This window comes from Trypanosoma melophagium (genome assembly GCF_022059095.1).
Source record: "Trypanosoma melophagium isolate St. Kilda chromosome Unknown ctg7segment0, whole genome shotgun sequence".
NCBI lineage: Eukaryota > Euglenozoa > Kinetoplastea > Trypanosomatida > Trypanosomatidae > Trypanosoma > Trypanosoma melophagium.
This window is the reverse complement of record NW_027125190.1, coordinates 45677-61140: the sequence shown is the minus strand read 5'-3', so window position 1 is coordinate 61140 and position 15464 is coordinate 45677. Positions and strand designations below refer to the sequence as shown.

Sequence of the window (15464 nt, the reverse complement as noted above, 5' to 3'; positions counted from 1 at the left end):
GCGAAAAGGAAGTAGGAAGGCAAATGAAGGCCTTTCAAACCACAGGCGCCCCGGCGGTCGCCGATCGGAGGGGAACCCCGCCTAACCGCCGGGCGCCGGAACAACGGGAAGAGGCGATTGGATAGGGACGCCATTCCCTCGGCCACGGATGAAGAGCCAACCGGAGAAAAAATGGTGGGATTTCTTATTTTTGCGTTTTGTTCGCCATCCTTTCGGTGGGTGTGGGGGATTTTTTATTTACTGCTTTGTTGCGTTGGTTTTTGGTGTAAAATGCGCGAAAAAACTCCTCCCGTTGGATTCGAACCAACGACCTGTAGGTTAACAGCCTAACGCGCTGCCGACTGCGCCAGGGAGGACACGGCACAACGCACAGAAGGAAGAAGAGGGATACCCGCAGACACAAAAAAGAAAACCACGCAAGCACACGCAAAAACAGCGGCCGGCTCCTGCCCAAAGGCCCGGCTTGGGGAAGCCCAGCCCAAACCCATCGCTTTTTTTCCCTTTTTTTTTTTCAGGGGCCGGGAGGAATGCCGCAAGCTGGGTTCTTTTTTTCCTCCTCCTTTTTATTATTGTTGGGCAATTTTTCTCTTCTGTGTTTGTTCGCTTGCGTGGTCTGGCCGGTTTTGGGGAGTTTCGGAAAAGGGGTCGAGCAAAACGAGCGAATAGCCAAGGCGTGCAGGAGCGGGGATATTGAGGCGGGGCAGGGAAAAAGCACCCTCCGTGGGGCTCGAACCCACGACCACACGGTTAAGAGCCGTGCGCTCTACCGACTGAGCTAGAAGGGCTGCGCCACAAACACCGGCATGGTCAGACAAAAGTATCGAGTGGGCCCACACACAACAACAACAACGCCACCACCCTTGCCTTCCTTCAAAGCAGCTCCCCAGTGGAGGAGGAGGAGGAGGAGGAGGAGGAGGAGGGAGAAATGGGGAGGGGTTCTTCCTGGAAGAGACTCCCCATTCACGGCCCATCTGTGCCGGACGCTGGAATCACAATACGCCAGAGCAAATACACCGGCAAGAACCGTTCAAACTCTGCGGGTCTGTGGCGCAATAAGGTGCAGATGCAGGCAGCCCATCATCATGCACAGCATCTCCCCCTCTCTCCCTATTCCTCTTTCCCTCGCGCTATGCCATGCCATGCCATGCCATGCCATGCCCTTGTCCAGCAAATGCAACAACACGCTTCTTCAATTTACAGCAAAAACAAAGAGGGAGATGAGAAAACAAATTAAGAGAATCACAGAGAAAGTTCCCCTCATTTTACTTTTTTCCTTCTTTTTTTCCATAAACATCCGCCTGCAGAGGGCCCGTTACTGTTCATTCCATCCAAACATCAGTGCTAACAATTATATACGTCTCAGCCGCAAAAATACTCATTTTACTACATCGTCAAAAAAAAGAGAAAAATGCCGAAAACCCTTTAAATTAATACTTGACAATTTCCTTTTCCCTATAACCCCTTTTCTGCATTTGCCCCGACATCAGCGTTCGTCTGTTCATTTCCCTCGTTCGTTTGCTCATTCACGCACCGTGTTTCGTTTAGCATGGGTGTCTTCCCTCCCCCTTTCATCCCACTCATTGCTTCAGAGATGCCATATCAATAACAAAACGGTACTTTACATCACTTTTAATCACCCGCTCGTATGCTGTGTTGATGTAATCAATTTTTATCTTTTCGATTTCTGAAACGATCCCGTGCTTACCACAGAAGTCAAGCATTTCCTGTGTTTCCGCAATACCACCGATGAGTGAACCTGCAATTGATTTACGGCCCAGGATCAACGGGAATGGTGGCACTGGCGGGTGATTGCCTTCTGGTATACCAACCAAGGTATGCACACCGTCTGTCTTGAGGGCAAGAATGTACGGCGACAGATCATGCGGTGCCCCAACAGTGTCGAGAATGTAGTTGAGCGTACCTTTCGCGGCCTCCATCTGCTTTGGGTCCTTGGAGATGATAACGTGGTCCGCACCGAGCTTCTTGGCGGACTCCAGTTTGTTTTCCGTGGTGGTAAACACCGTTACATCCGCACCCATCGCCTTGGCGATCTTCACTGCCATGTGCCCAAGGCCACCGAGTCCAACAACACCAACCTTTGTTCCGGCCTTCACACCCCAGTGACGCAGCGGTGAGTATGTCGTGATGCCAGCACACAGCAACGGTGCAGCAGCGGCGAGGTCAAGATTGGAAGGCACACGCACAACGAAGTCTTCATCAGTCACAATGTGGTCAGAGTATCCTCCCTGAGTAATCTCCTTACCGTCGCGGGTGCGTGCATTGTATGTCCCGGTGTTTCCTTCTGAACAATACTGCTCAAGACCCTTCTTGCACTCCTCACACTTACGGCACGAGTCCACCAGGCAACCCACACCAACTGTGTCACCAACCTTGAATTTCTTTACGTCAGCACCGACGGCCGTGACATGGCCAACGATCTCGTGACCAGGAACCATGGGAAATAGGCCAGCTGACCACTCATCCCGTGCTTGGTGGATGTCGCTGTGACAAACGCCACAGTACGCGATTTTGATGCTCACGTCCTTGGGACCCACGGCGCGCCGCTTGAAAGAGTACGGCTCAAGGGGAGCCTTCGCCGATGGAGCCGCGTAGCCCTTTGCAGGTGTTGCCATCCTTTATATTCCTTGTATTTAAAAGTAGTTTTGTTTTGTCGATCGCTTGCTCTAGTGGGTTTGTGGAGTACAAGAGAAATGGGATTGAATAAAATCGCTGTGGCGAAAGAACACAGAGCAAAACAATGCCACAAATAACCAAGAGTAAAAACAAATGAGTAGTGATCACCATACTTCTAGAAAGCAGCACACATCGAGGCGGGTGTGATTCTCAACTGCGTGTTACCCAAACAAATGTTTACAAAAACATAGCAATAAATATTCCTCGTGAAGCTAGCCACATTAGTGTGGTGCCAGGGTTCAGGATGCCAAAAAGAGGGAAGCCAAGAGCCTGTATTTCGTCTCTGTGACTCGTTACAGGGTTTTGGTAACGGCAGACAGGTCCGATGGGAGTCCTCTGTTTGCGTGGGCTGGGTCGTACGTAGTTATTTCCCCGCTCCGCAGCTGTTCGGAATGTAGAATTAGGTTTGGTGAAATAAGGTGGCACCGACGGCGAATGAAAGCAAAGAAAAGTTCAATACAGATACAGTGAACGTCACTGCTGGCATTCCCATTGGCTTCCCGCGAGCAGATGCATTCCAGAAAGCACGTCTCACCCATCTCTCAGAGATTGCTCTGATGAGAAGCATGGAGTACCACTCAAATCTTGCAGCAGAGGGGGCGGTGCAGCTCTGCATGCGCAGGGAATATTCCCAGTCCGAGACCCAATACACGATGTCCCCCACCTTTTAACTTACAAATACAAATGCATTGATAGATACTATATACTCCACGCCGCCTCTTACGTCACCTTATCTCAAGAGAGTCCTTCTAGACATCTCCCCATCAGGAAGGTTCAAAACGGACGCCGAGCATGAAGACAAAAAAAAAACCCGGCTTCTCTAACCAGAGTCCAGTCAAAAAGTTCACATCCCATACACCCTATGGACAGAAGGCTCAGCTCACCCAGACCCTGGGTGTCTGGTTGCTCAGCACTGCTTTTAAAGAACCAAGAACCAATACACTCCGTAAAAAGTGGCGGATTGCTCTAGCAGGCAGCAGTCGGGCAGAACGTCTAGCCTATAGAGGCCAATCTGACGAGTCTGCCCTCCTGCTTTTCTAAGAATCGCAGGCATCAGGTAGTAGGAGTGTGCGCTGGCTCACTCTCGCTCCCACGTGCGCTTGAAACTGGCTTCACTAGAGTGGGGGATGGGGACCTTCGCCGATTATGGGGACAAGCCATCCTCCCACAACTACGGAAAGTTCGCCTATCCTTTCACTTCATATTTGAACACGCCGGGGTTCCTCAAAACGAGCTTGCGGAGAGATACGCGAATGAAGCAATAACCCCCAAGACGTTTCAGTATGCATCACGGACGTTCTCACGACAATTCGTCGATACCACGTCCAACAAAAGAATGATGAGAACCCCACATCCGGAAAAGAAAACAGAGAGACATCGGCCACCAAATCAAATTAAAACACACCTGACAGTTCCGCCACCCAGGGTCGGAGAAACCATACCGGCCCAGTTCCGCACAGACGCCTCTAGACACCTTGGCTGGGCCCACAGAATCCCTACGAAAGAAACAGACCCATCATCCCGCTGGTGTAGAAAACACAAACTCCACTCCAAGGATAAATCCGACCCCTTCGCTATCAGAGCAAACCAAACATTATCCCACCCCACCTGCCATGTGGCCGACAAAAAAAAAGCAAACGCCAGAAGCCATATGCAGAAGCGTCACCGCGCAACCTCAGCACAACCACCCCTACAAATAACAAAACAGGTCCCAGCAATCCGTGAAGAAGGCCGTGAAATCATCCTGTTATTAATTTCGCTTCCCCACATATAATCAAGAGGAGTTTCGAAAGCATACAACAACCACCGACCCCACTCCCGTAAACAGATAACGTCATAAAAAATTAAAACAAAAGCAATAAAGAGTTCAATAAAATAAGACTAGAGCCCACAGACACACACACAATGTCTAAGCAAAACCATAAAAATAAAAGAAATTAATAGTAAAACAAAAGAACACACCAAATACACAAAAATAACAAAGATGTGCAGGTATCCTTGAGTTACTGTGCAATAATCTATATAAACGCCTTATAATTATTTGCTTCTCTGCACAAAACAGAGCACCTCTACAGCATTGCATGGCAAAGCACACACAACGACCCAAGAAAACCACAAGCAAACAAACAGACATCAAAAATTCGTTCAACTTACCCAGTAAACACAGAAATACACCAACTATGGGTGTAAGTCTATACGTGTACAAGCAATTATAAATAAATTCATCTGTTATTATTTCCTTTATTCCCTGCAAGAAGCAGTTCAATATCATCACTGTGCGAAGCCCAGACACACACAGAGTCTCCAAGAACACACAATGGAGCAGCAATAATTATTATAGGATAAACAGAGCAAAAACACACAAAACACAATAACATATTAAGAAACAAAAAAGAAAATCCCAACACAGGTGAAGGATTAGTTAGACTGTAGGGATGCAAGCAAAAAAGAAAGAAAACAACAGGATGACCTGAATCACCACCACCACAATCACACAAGAATACAGGCCAGTGCAACCACAATCAGTAGTGGCACACGCACCCACACAGAACTCATACTGCTGATACTGCTGCTGCTGTCTGCATCACCCTTTACATTTGGTTTCTTGTTGCTGTTTGCAGGCACAGTAGGAGGAGGTGTTTTTGTTGTTGTTGTTGTTGTTGTTGTTGTTGTGGTGGTGGTGGTGGTGGTATTGGTGGTTGATTACTCATTATTGGGTGTATTGGGAGTTTCCCTTGTTGACTCAGTCCCTGCAGATTCTCCAAGAGTAGATATAGTACCAGACGTACGGTTCTCAGTATCATCTGAGGATGGTTTAACTGGAGCTGAAGAATGGGAAGAAACTGTGGTGGGATTGTCTTCTTGAGGTGTGATATTACTGCTGGGTTGAGTTGATGGCACACTATTGCCGTTTTGTTGTTTAGAAATTTCCGTGTTACCAGAACACTGTGGCGGATTCACTGTATTGTGAGTGCTCTGTGTATCAGGTAATACTGTATTATCTGTACTTGAGGGTTTTGAGGAAAGTTAAGCACCATCTGTTCCTTGCAGTCGTTGTGCCTCACTATGATCAGTCCCCGCAGGGCTCACTTCAGAAATTCTAGATAATTCAGTACTCTCCATCAGATTTCATTCTTTCCATTCTCCTTCTGTATCGCAGACACGGAATTTTCTTTTTCCCCCTAAATATTATTACCACCAACACCAGCTTCTCCAGGATATCCAAGACCTGTAGCACGTGCCGGAAATTGAGGAACGCCAATACTACCACTTACAGCAGTAGGACTTTGAGGAACTTTTTCACCTCCTTCACCTGTATAACCAGGAGCAGCAGATTGGCTAGAATTCTCGACAGGAGGAGGAGGAACTGGTGGTTCGGGAACAGCAGACTCTTCAGCCACTCCAGCGGACACACGTAGACAAGCAACGTTTAGCAGGCAGTCCATAAGAGACAACAGACGTTGTATCAGGATCAAGAAAGTAGCTATTCTTCTTGTTTTGGGTGGTAAAGCAAGGCAAGAACAAGACGAACGACACCAAATGTGACAACTCACATTGTCAAAGGTTGAGAATGTGACATGAAGTATGAAACCAAACCAGTATTCTTCCAACAAGTTCAACATTTAAACGACACAGGCAAACATAGAAAGCGAACCATTTCAGTAGAGTTACCAAAAATTTATAAAACACCACACAGAGAGGGAGAGAAAAAAGGGAGATCCCTTGCCCCCATTGCCAGTGTGGGGAAAGTTCACTGGAAAAGTACAAATAGGGTAGATTCATCTCAGTGCCTCAGCTGTAGTATATACGAAAAAATACCAGAACTTCAACCTTGGCTTGCCCAAGCCCCCGCGGAAAGAATCAACACAGCATTCGAACTAAAAGATTCAAGCTTTCACTAACAAAAAACAATACAATGTTTTTGTTTAACGTTTGTTTTTTTCGAACTGTTCTTTGGAGCGAAAAGGAAGTAGGAAGGCAAATGAAGGCCTTTCAAACCACAGGCGCCCCGGCGGTCGCCGATCGGAGGGGAACCCCGCCTAACCGCCGGGCGCCGGAACAACGGGAAGAGGCGATTGGATAGGGACGCCATTCCCTCGGCCACGGATGAAGAGCCAACCGGAGAAAAAATGGTGGGATTTCTTATTTTTGCGTTTTGTTCGCCATCCTTTCGGTGGGTGTGGGGGATTTTTTATTTACTGCTTTGTTGCGTTGGTTTTTGGTGTAAAATGCGCGAAAAAACTCCTCCCGTTGGATTCGAACCAACGACCTGTAGGTTAACAGCCTAACGCGCTGCCGACTGCGCCAGGGAGGACACGGCACAACGCACAGAAGGAAGAAGAGGGATACCCGCAGACACAAAAAGGCCTTTTTTTTTTCAGGGGCCGGGAGGAATGCCGCAAGCTGGGTTCTTTTTTTCCTCCTCCTTTTTATTATTGTTGGGCAATTTTTCTCTTCTGTGTTTGTTCGCTTGCGTGGTCTGGCCGGTTTTGGGGAGTTTCGGAAAAGAAAGAAAAAAAGAATCAAGGCAAAACACAATGAACGAGGCATTGGGCAGAGAAGCGAGAAAAAAAAGCCAATACAAAAAGGCAACAAAAATAACAACAAAAAAAGGAAACCCAACGTGACAAGAATCTTGTTTCTCTTCAGGACGATGGTTCTGGAAATACCCTGCGAAAACGAAAAAGAAAAAAAAAAGATGCCCGCACCACCCTTCACAACATATGCAAAGAGAGAGAAGGTGAGGTGAAAGCAACGCTATATGTCGATTCCTATGGAAAGGTCGTACTCAATACTTGGAATGACGGAGGAAACAAATTTCAGAAAGAGAAACAAAGCCATATGAGTGGGAAAAATAAACTCCTCTTTTTCCTTATCACTTTCTTGGGAGGCCTCAAAACGGCGTTTCATATGTTGAAGCAATCTTTTCATAGTTTCAGCATGGCGACAAGGGTGAATACTAATGCATGCCGCCTTTAAAAAAGGATGAGGATCAATTGAAACTGTTTTTTCTCGGTTTGACGCATACACGTCTTGCATCATTTCTTCTTTGGTAAGAAGCGTAGTGTGATCTTCAGCATAACCAATAAGAAAAATACGTGGAGTTTGATAGTATTGATCGTAAACCATGTAAACATCGTATAAGCGACATCGTCGCTCTTCAGTATCATCTGCCTGATCTTGATCCTTTTCTTCATCTTCATCCTCATCCTCTTCGTCCCAATTAATAACTTTTTCAGATACTGATGAGGCGACATGGGTTGGCCTATGTGAAGCGTGTGTTGTAACCCAACCGTCATCACCTTCAATTTCATTATTTTCAACGGGTTCAACATCAGGAGCCCGTTCGTAAGAAGGGGCTCCACGGTATACCAGATATTTTTTATTTGGAGGAAGAAAGGGCTGAATCTTCTCATCACCTTCTGCCCATGCCCATACAGGCATTTTCTGGACCAGCTCATCTCCTGCCTCAACAAATTCCAAAGGTGTTAGAGTTCCAGTGGCCTGAAAGTTTGTTGCCGTTTTCACACCTTGAACATGATTATATATTTTTTTGAAGTTCTCATAAAAATTCCGCCTGTTCATCCTACTGCTTTCCTTCCCGAAAAAAATAAAAAAAAGGAGTCGAAAAAAAAGCAAAAAAAAAAGAAAATAATAACCATTAGAGAAAAAAAAGAATATATTATTCAATATATTTTTTCTGCAGAATAAAAAAAACAAAAGTGTGGTAAAAAAAAAAAAAATACAATAATGTGAAGATATCCTTTTCTCTCTCTCTCTCTCTTTTTTTTTGCTTTTTTCTCCAAATTCCCTCATTTATCTGTGAAAATATCAATCTCCAGCATAGCAAACAGAATCATGTAAAAGCCGCGTTGAAGCATATTTCCATCGCTTTAGGTCAACTGGAGTGGTTTCGATGTTTCAGAACTTCCTCCTGTTAATGAAGCTGTTGAGGATTGCACGAGCTCTCGTGGAAGTGCAGACCTTCGCAGTGACATTGCAATTCTCTGACGAAGATGAGGTGAAGAAGTTTTCCCTGCTGCCTGTTCCAATAACGGAGTTGCCACATCTGCACTTCGAAGTAGACGGTGAATGCTTGATGAACCAAAAAGCAAAGTGAGAGAAACTTCATCCCAGCGACGGGCACTTGATGCCGCATGACGCATTAACATCATCATTACTTCATCATTGCCATATCCAATTGATTGAAGTGCATTAATAAGTACTGCCGTATCCATTGGAGAGAGGAATGTATACACTTCTACAATACGATCCCCTATATGAGACAAAACTTGTGGAATACGTAGTGAGAGTTTCGCCTTACCTGATACAATTTGCACTAAAGGTGCAGCATCCATTTCACTCCATTGTTCACCGCTAATAGCCATCATAAATCGTTTAACACTTCGATGATAGGTAAAGCGTACTGCAGCTAGACTATGAAGCATAGCACCAATACTGGTCGCCGAAAGTTTAACTGCCATATTGCTTTCCACAAGATAATCAAGGCATTCCTTCAAAATCTTATCTTGTTTGAATACCTTTTCTTCAAAAACTCCAAAAAAATATTTAAGATCATCAACACGGGTTGACTTGAGAATAGAAACATATTCATTCGCTAACTTGGTTAAGGTTTCTATATCTGCTGATCGAGTTGCTACCATACGATTAATAATATTCCATCCTTCCTGCTCTAACTCGGTTAATGGCGAAATAAAATTAGCTGGATCATTCTTATTCATCCATTCAGTAGGAGGTAAAGAAGATTCCCCTTTAATGCCATTTTTTCCAACCTCAAGTAGAAATTTATGTACATTTGGGTACTTATCAAGAATATCTTCACCTAATGCCAGACACACTGTATCAGCAGCTTCACTACTATTTACAGATGGTGATGCTGATGCACATTTTGTATCAAGATAACGTCCTACCTTTTCAAATAATACAGAATCGTTATAACCAAGTTGATACAAACTCTCAATAGCAGCCAAAACACATTTTACTTCCATCCCATCTGCAAAACCTCTTTGTAAATTTTCCACACAAAAACGAAGAAATGTATCCATGTCCTCTTTTTCTAATTCTTGATCCACCTGCTCTTCCAAAGAGTGAGCCTCTGGATTCTGTACAAGACCTCGTACAAAACATTTTAAAGCGGCACAAAGTTGAATCATTGGAATACCAGAAACCGTTTTGGCAAACTCATTTCTAAGATGCCTATAAACACATTTATCCTTCATATTATGATCCCCAAGAATTAATAAAAAACGAAATGTTTGTAACGTCGGAAAGTGAACACCTTGTTCAGCCGCTTCTCTCATTATTGATAAACCACAATTTCGAGTTTCATCCATATTTACGTTAAGAAGACTTGGTATAATTGAAAAAGGGGGATTTTCATCTGCAACGATATCTTCTAATTTATCCATGAGATAATCTACACATAATTTAACAGTGGAGACATATTCATTCGGTCGTTCATCATTTAATGGAAGTAGTGTATCTAAAGCAAGAAATCGTGATATGAAAGATTGAATATTTTCTACTGAAGTTTCTCCTTTTAAACCACCTTCTTCTACCGATAAGGTTAACAATTCCTTCACTTCTAGACTTAAAAATGTCATCATTTCTGAGATTTCTCGTAAAAGTTCAGGTCGTATTTGACGAGGAATTGACTTTAGAGCTCTACAAAGTGTCATGACTGTTTCTTGATCCAACTCCTTTCCCTCAATTACACGCTCTGCTAAACATTTGACAGCATCTGGACTAATCGCATCCATCTCTTGATGGCAAATAAAGCTAAAAAGTTGTACAGCACTGAATAAATCACTTTCTTCCGCAAAACGAATGGCTTCTTCTTGTAACGCTATTGCCATGGCGCTATGTCTGAAATGAACCTTATTCACACAAGCGCAGATTTGACCAATTGCTGCTGGTGATAAAATCTCTGCAAGTGCCACAACACGTTCCGCTGCCGTCTGTAGAGAAGGCGATCGACTTAACTCTGGTAATGAAGTTAAAATAACAAGTAAAATAGGAAGTTCCGTTTGCGATACACTTCTCACATGGGCGTTTACAAGCTCTTCCGTGGCTGCGACAAACGAACTAGGATGACGACCCCATCGACTCGCATGTGCAAGAGCCACACGATAATCATGCAAATCCCACTTTTTACTCTTAAGTCCCGACAAACAAAGTTGAACCGCCTGTTCCCAAATAACATCATCGCACCCTTGCTTGGGAAGGCATCGCAGTAACATAGAAGCCCGTCGTCCGTGTGTGGGCTCTGCGGGATCAATGGGAACAGCCTCCATTACGGTAGCGATGGTGTCGGGATCTTTACGACAGAATCGTTTAAATGGGGTGATAATAGACTTTGCCCCTCTTCTGTCAACATAAGCAGACAAGTCCAGCAGAGCCGCCATTGCACGGCGAACATCATCATTGCCTTTGAATATCGGTTTCCCACATCGCTCGAGTAACCACTCGAGTTTGTTAGGCAACATGTGAACTTCAAAATAAGGTGTGTTTTTTTTCCTTAACAATTTAGAAACAAGAAAAGAGATGAAAAGAAAAAAAAGAATAAAAGGGGGAGAAAATACAGAGAAACAAAAAAGAAAGAAAAACATAATCTAGATTCGCTCACATTTTTATTTCTTTTTTTTTTTGTTGTTGCTTTCAGCCTATTTCATACAAACACACACACACATAATATATATATATATATATATAATAGTAATGATAGTATACATGTTATTTCATTTCTTACTAGATTGCATCACACTGAAGTATATACTTTGTATAAATATTTCTTCAGCCACTTTCATTTTCTATCTTAGTAGTCATGTACATATTACGGATACGCGCTCCTCCTCCTCCTCCTACTACTACTACTACATTATGGAGGAAGCAGTCCAACTACATCCTTAATATCAACATGTTGACCCATACGTTTGGCTTGCATGAGAATAGCATCTCTAAGCGCTGCATTACCACGAGCGATTCCAATGCTTACTCGAGCAATATCTACTACATCAGGACAACCTGCTTCACCTCCCACGCGGTAGGCATGTTCGTAGTAAAACAGTGCGTGGTGGTGATCACGGATTAGAGAATATAATTCACCAAGGAGTAAGAGACAAATGGCCGCACCTCCCTTGTCACCTCCCAGACTGCATTTTTCCAAACATTGCTCCAGACTTGTTTGTGCCTCACGCATGTTCCCCATACGCATATACACAAGTCCCTGATTCCCAAGTGTTATAGTTTCTAAAAGACCATCTTCGCATGCACGTGCATTAGCCAAGGCATCTTCAAACGCCGACTCTGCAAAGTCCAGTTCCCCAAGTGCGGCGTAACTGACTCCCATATTAATTTGTGCTACTGCCCGAGCATAACATCCCCCAAGGGCCTCCTGTCTTTTGTGGTGCAATAATGCCATTTTAAATTCCCGAAGACGGTAGTAACACACCCCCAAGATGTTATGACAAAACGCGATACCACGAACATCACCAATAGACTCAAAAGCAGATAACGCCTTTGCAAAATACGTTCGAGCAAGTTCCATATTCCCACTATTATAATGCAGGGAAGCGACAGTGCAGAGAAGATAACCTCCTTCCATTGTATTACCAGCACGAATAGCAGACTGTGCACGTGCGGTGGCATCCGCTAACACCTTTCGCTGTACTGCGTTATCGTCATTTCGCCCCACTCCTACACCCGCACGTGGTTCCGCCCAATGCATCGGTACAGACTCTACGCCTTTGAGAAGTGTCACCACGCGTCTCGCTAGTGGAAGATGTGTGGGTGGGTCCTCCAGTGGTGGGGCATGGAATTCCTCCGGTGTTATAAAGCGCAGTGGCACATCCAACGCACTTTCCTTGGCGTGAATCATCATAACTTCCATCCGCAGCACCTCATCTCCGGCGTATTGGCGTTGAAATGGGAGTTGGGGAATTACCTGCGCTGGGGGTGCATTGCGGTCTGTGAAGCGGTGGGACTTGTTGAGTTCAATATACCGCCGCACCGCTCGTAGTTCTGTTGTACTGAGAAGATTGTGTGAGGCGGATGGGAGGATGGTGTACTTTTTACGTGTACTGGATATAATCGTCCGCTCCTCTTCTCCTTTTCCTTGTTGTTGTTGTTGTTGGTTTTGATTTTGTTGCTTTTGGAGCGACAGTTCTCCGGAAAGTTCTTGCATATATGATGATAATACACTTTCTGCCTCGGCTTCTGAAGCAAAAAAAAAACAAATACTGTGCAAAGAAAAAAAAAAAGAAAGAAAAAGAAAGAAAAAAAATTCAAGATAGTGTAGGGGGGAAAGACAGTTTGGTGTGCCTTGTATCCGTCATATATATATATATTTATTTATTTATTTATTTATTTATTTTTTCCTTCTCCTTTCCTCTATCCTTTCTATCAAAGGAATTCCTTTCCATTCCCTACCTTACCCTTCTTCTTCCTCTGACCAGCATTTGGATACCCACTACATTGAAGTATTTGCAGTTTCCTTCTTCCCTCTTCTCCTTTCCTTTTTAATTCCATATTGGTACATAACACGTCTTCTTCCCTGTTAGTATCATGGGAGGATATAAAGAACTTCTAACGTTTGGTAAAGAGAGCAAGAGTCAACATTATATATATATATATATATATATGATGTAGGTAGATAGATGTATATATGTGTAATAAAAGGAATGAGGACAGTCACTAGAAGCATTTTTACCTTCCACAGCGTCCCACTCCTCCTCACCCAAGAGAAATTACCAATATTAACCATAACCCTCCAGCGCTAAAAAAAATCACGCACACACACACACATACACAGACAGAGAGGTAGAGTGGGAGAGAGAGAGAAAGAAAGAGAGGTAGATAGATAGACTATAATTCTCTTTCCTTCTCACACAAGCTCGGGTTGACCCTTAACCATTGTATCTTCTTCAAAACGCAGAATTTCCTCTCGAAGTACCTTGCGGAGGTTCAAGAACCATTGATGGAATGCAGTTGTTTTACCTGCAATACGGTAGGGTACGACTCTAGTGTACTTAGCCATAGAAGGGAGTAAACGAATACCGACTTCAAGAACTTTTTTATCAGACTCAGTGTATGTTCCATAAATAGTACCACTAACACTATCTTCGAACTGAGTTGAAATGGCCTTTCCTGCTGATTGAATTCTCATACTAATATTTTCTCGTGTTCCAGCGACTGTAAATCCCGTACCCACACAACTATTCACTGCTCCAACCTCAGTAACATTAAAGAAATCCTTAAGACTACGAAGTCTTCGTACGATAGGGTAATCCTTGAAAGCGTCATACCGAGTACACATATTAACGAACTCCTCAAACGACATCCTCCCTCTGTCATGATTTTGCGGATCGATGGTATGAAAGAAGTCTCGTATTTCTTCCTTTGAAATACCAAGATGAAGCCTTTTCAAACTATCTTCTGTAATGAGACCAGTATGATCAACATCAATAGAATCAAAAGCACTGCGAATTTCTCTCAAATATTTTTTCTCTAAATCATAGTTGAATAAATTTGCCATTGTGCTGATATTGTACTTTTTGCCTACATTCTGGTTTTGCGTCCATCCAATAATAAAAGCCTCCTTTGATATGGATCCGTCCTTGTCTAGAGTAAAATTTGACATAAAACTTTTGACTTCATCCTCTGATACTGGTTCATTATTCTTTAGCTTAATAAGTGCGTCTCGGATCTCTTCATGATTGAGAAAACCGTTGCCATCCACATTACATGCATCAAAGGCTCTACCAATTTCATCTATTTGATCCAATGTTGGTGAGTTCCTTTCATCCATTCCCGCCGTGGGTGAGAGTACACGCGGCATAAATTCACCAAACGTTGGAGATGCCAATGTGGAAAGAGACTCCAGTTGTACACTAGGGAATAACTTCATATCCAAGTCTACATGAAACCATGGATGATTAATGACATCCTCTGAAGTGTAGCGAGTCTTGGGATTCACTTCCAGTAAGTGGGCGATAAGATCAGCGGCTTCAGAAGAGAGATATCTGTTTCTCCGGTTGTATTGACAACCAAGAATACGCCGTTTGGTTTCGACATCGGTGCGGTCCGTAAAAGGGAGATAACCGCAAAGCATAAAAAATAAAATGGCTCCACAACTCCACATATCACACGCATTGCCTTCATATCCTTGACCACTTAAAACTTCTGGTGCCTGGTAGTCAATACTTCCTGCGAGGGAGTGGAAAAGAACTTGGTGATCATCTTTAAAGCAACCTTCTTTCGTGTAACGTGAGAGTCCCCAGTCACACAATTTTAATTCATTCTTTTCACCCAAGAGAAGATTTTCAGCTTTGATGTCACGGTGGGCAATATTGAGACCGTGGCAATAATGTACTGCGGAAATAAGCTGTTGAAAATACAAACGAGCAGTTTGCTCATCAAAACGTTGTAAATTCACAATTTTATCAAATAATTCCCCATTAGGGGCCAATTCCATAACTAGGTTATAGGAAAGTGATGACTCAAAAGCGTCAAGAAGCCTTACAATATGGGGGTGACGAATCTTCCGCATTACCTCAATTTCACGATCCACATAGGGTTTTATATCATATGCTTCTACCTTTTCCTTTAGAATGACTTTCACAGCTACATTTGTCTTTCGCTTCCTATCATAGCCAAGGTATACCTTACCAAATCCACCGGAGCCTAAAACCTGCTTGAGTTCAACGGTCCCAGCAACAACTATTGTGGTAGCGTCAAACCCCATTTGTTAA

General features: G+C 43.8%; 8 protein-coding genes across 8 annotated transcripts; 2 read left to right on the top strand and 6 right to left on the bottom strand.

Moving 5' to 3' along the window:
- Positions 1-270: 270 nt before the first annotated feature.
- Positions 271-1234, top strand: LSM04_006201 (uncharacterized protein; the record flags this gene model as incomplete). The annotated part of the gene is made up of 2 exons (XM_067334006.1): positions 271-313; positions 783-1234. 2 exons carry the CDS (start codon positions 271-273, stop codon positions 1232-1234), a joined length of 495 nt encoding a protein of 164 aa, XP_067186631.1.
- Positions 1235-1577: 343 nt separating this feature from the next.
- Positions 1578-2633, bottom strand: LSM04_007848 (alcohol dehydrogenase; the record flags this gene model as incomplete). Its single annotated transcript, XM_067333995.1, has 1 exon — positions 1578-2633. One exon carries the CDS (start codon positions 2631-2633, stop codon positions 1578-1580), a length of 1056 nt encoding a protein of 351 aa, XP_067186661.1.
- Positions 2634-3840: 1207 nt separating this feature from the next.
- On the top strand, positions 3841-4468 carry LSM04_008202 (uncharacterized protein; the record flags this gene model as incomplete). The annotated part of the gene is made up of 2 exons (XM_067333984.1): positions 3841-3874; positions 4155-4468. 2 exons carry the CDS (start codon positions 3841-3843, stop codon positions 4466-4468), a joined length of 348 nt encoding a protein of 115 aa, XP_067186668.1.
- A 929-nt stretch (positions 4469-5397) lies between these two features.
- Positions 5398-6140, bottom strand: LSM04_008604 (uncharacterized protein; the record flags this gene model as incomplete). Its single annotated transcript, XM_067333973.1, has 2 exons — positions 5398-5696; positions 5894-6140. The coding sequence occupies 2 exons, from the start codon at positions 6138-6140 to the stop codon at positions 5398-5400; spliced, it is 546 nt and encodes a 181-aa protein (XP_067186677.1).
- A 1312-nt stretch (positions 6141-7452) lies between these two features.
- Positions 7453-8280, bottom strand: LSM04_001904 (Autophagy-related protein 3; the record flags this gene model as incomplete). The annotated part of the gene is made up of 1 exon (XM_067333962.1): positions 7453-8280. The coding sequence occupies one exon, from the start codon at positions 8278-8280 to the stop codon at positions 7453-7455; it is 828 nt and encodes a 275-aa protein (XP_067186556.1).
- A 308-nt stretch (positions 8281-8588) lies between these two features.
- Positions 8589-11201, bottom strand: LSM04_006043 (uncharacterized protein; the record flags this gene model as incomplete). The annotated part of the gene is made up of 1 exon (XM_067333951.1): positions 8589-11201. One exon carries the CDS (start codon positions 11199-11201, stop codon positions 8589-8591), a length of 2613 nt encoding a protein of 870 aa, XP_067186626.1.
- Positions 11202-11593: 392 nt separating this feature from the next.
- Positions 11594-12898, bottom strand: LSM04_003156 (Tetratricopeptide repeat; the record flags this gene model as incomplete). The annotated part of the gene is made up of 1 exon (XM_067333940.1): positions 11594-12898. The coding sequence occupies one exon, from the start codon at positions 12896-12898 to the stop codon at positions 11594-11596; it is 1305 nt and encodes a 434-aa protein (XP_067186581.1).
- A 699-nt stretch (positions 12899-13597) lies between these two features.
- On the bottom strand, positions 13598-15457 carry LSM04_002329 (Protein kinase domain; the record flags this gene model as incomplete). The annotated part of the gene is made up of 1 exon (XM_067333929.1): positions 13598-15457. The coding sequence occupies one exon, from the start codon at positions 15455-15457 to the stop codon at positions 13598-13600; it is 1860 nt and encodes a 619-aa protein (XP_067186563.1).
- Between the last annotated feature and the right edge of the window lie 7 nt (positions 15458-15464).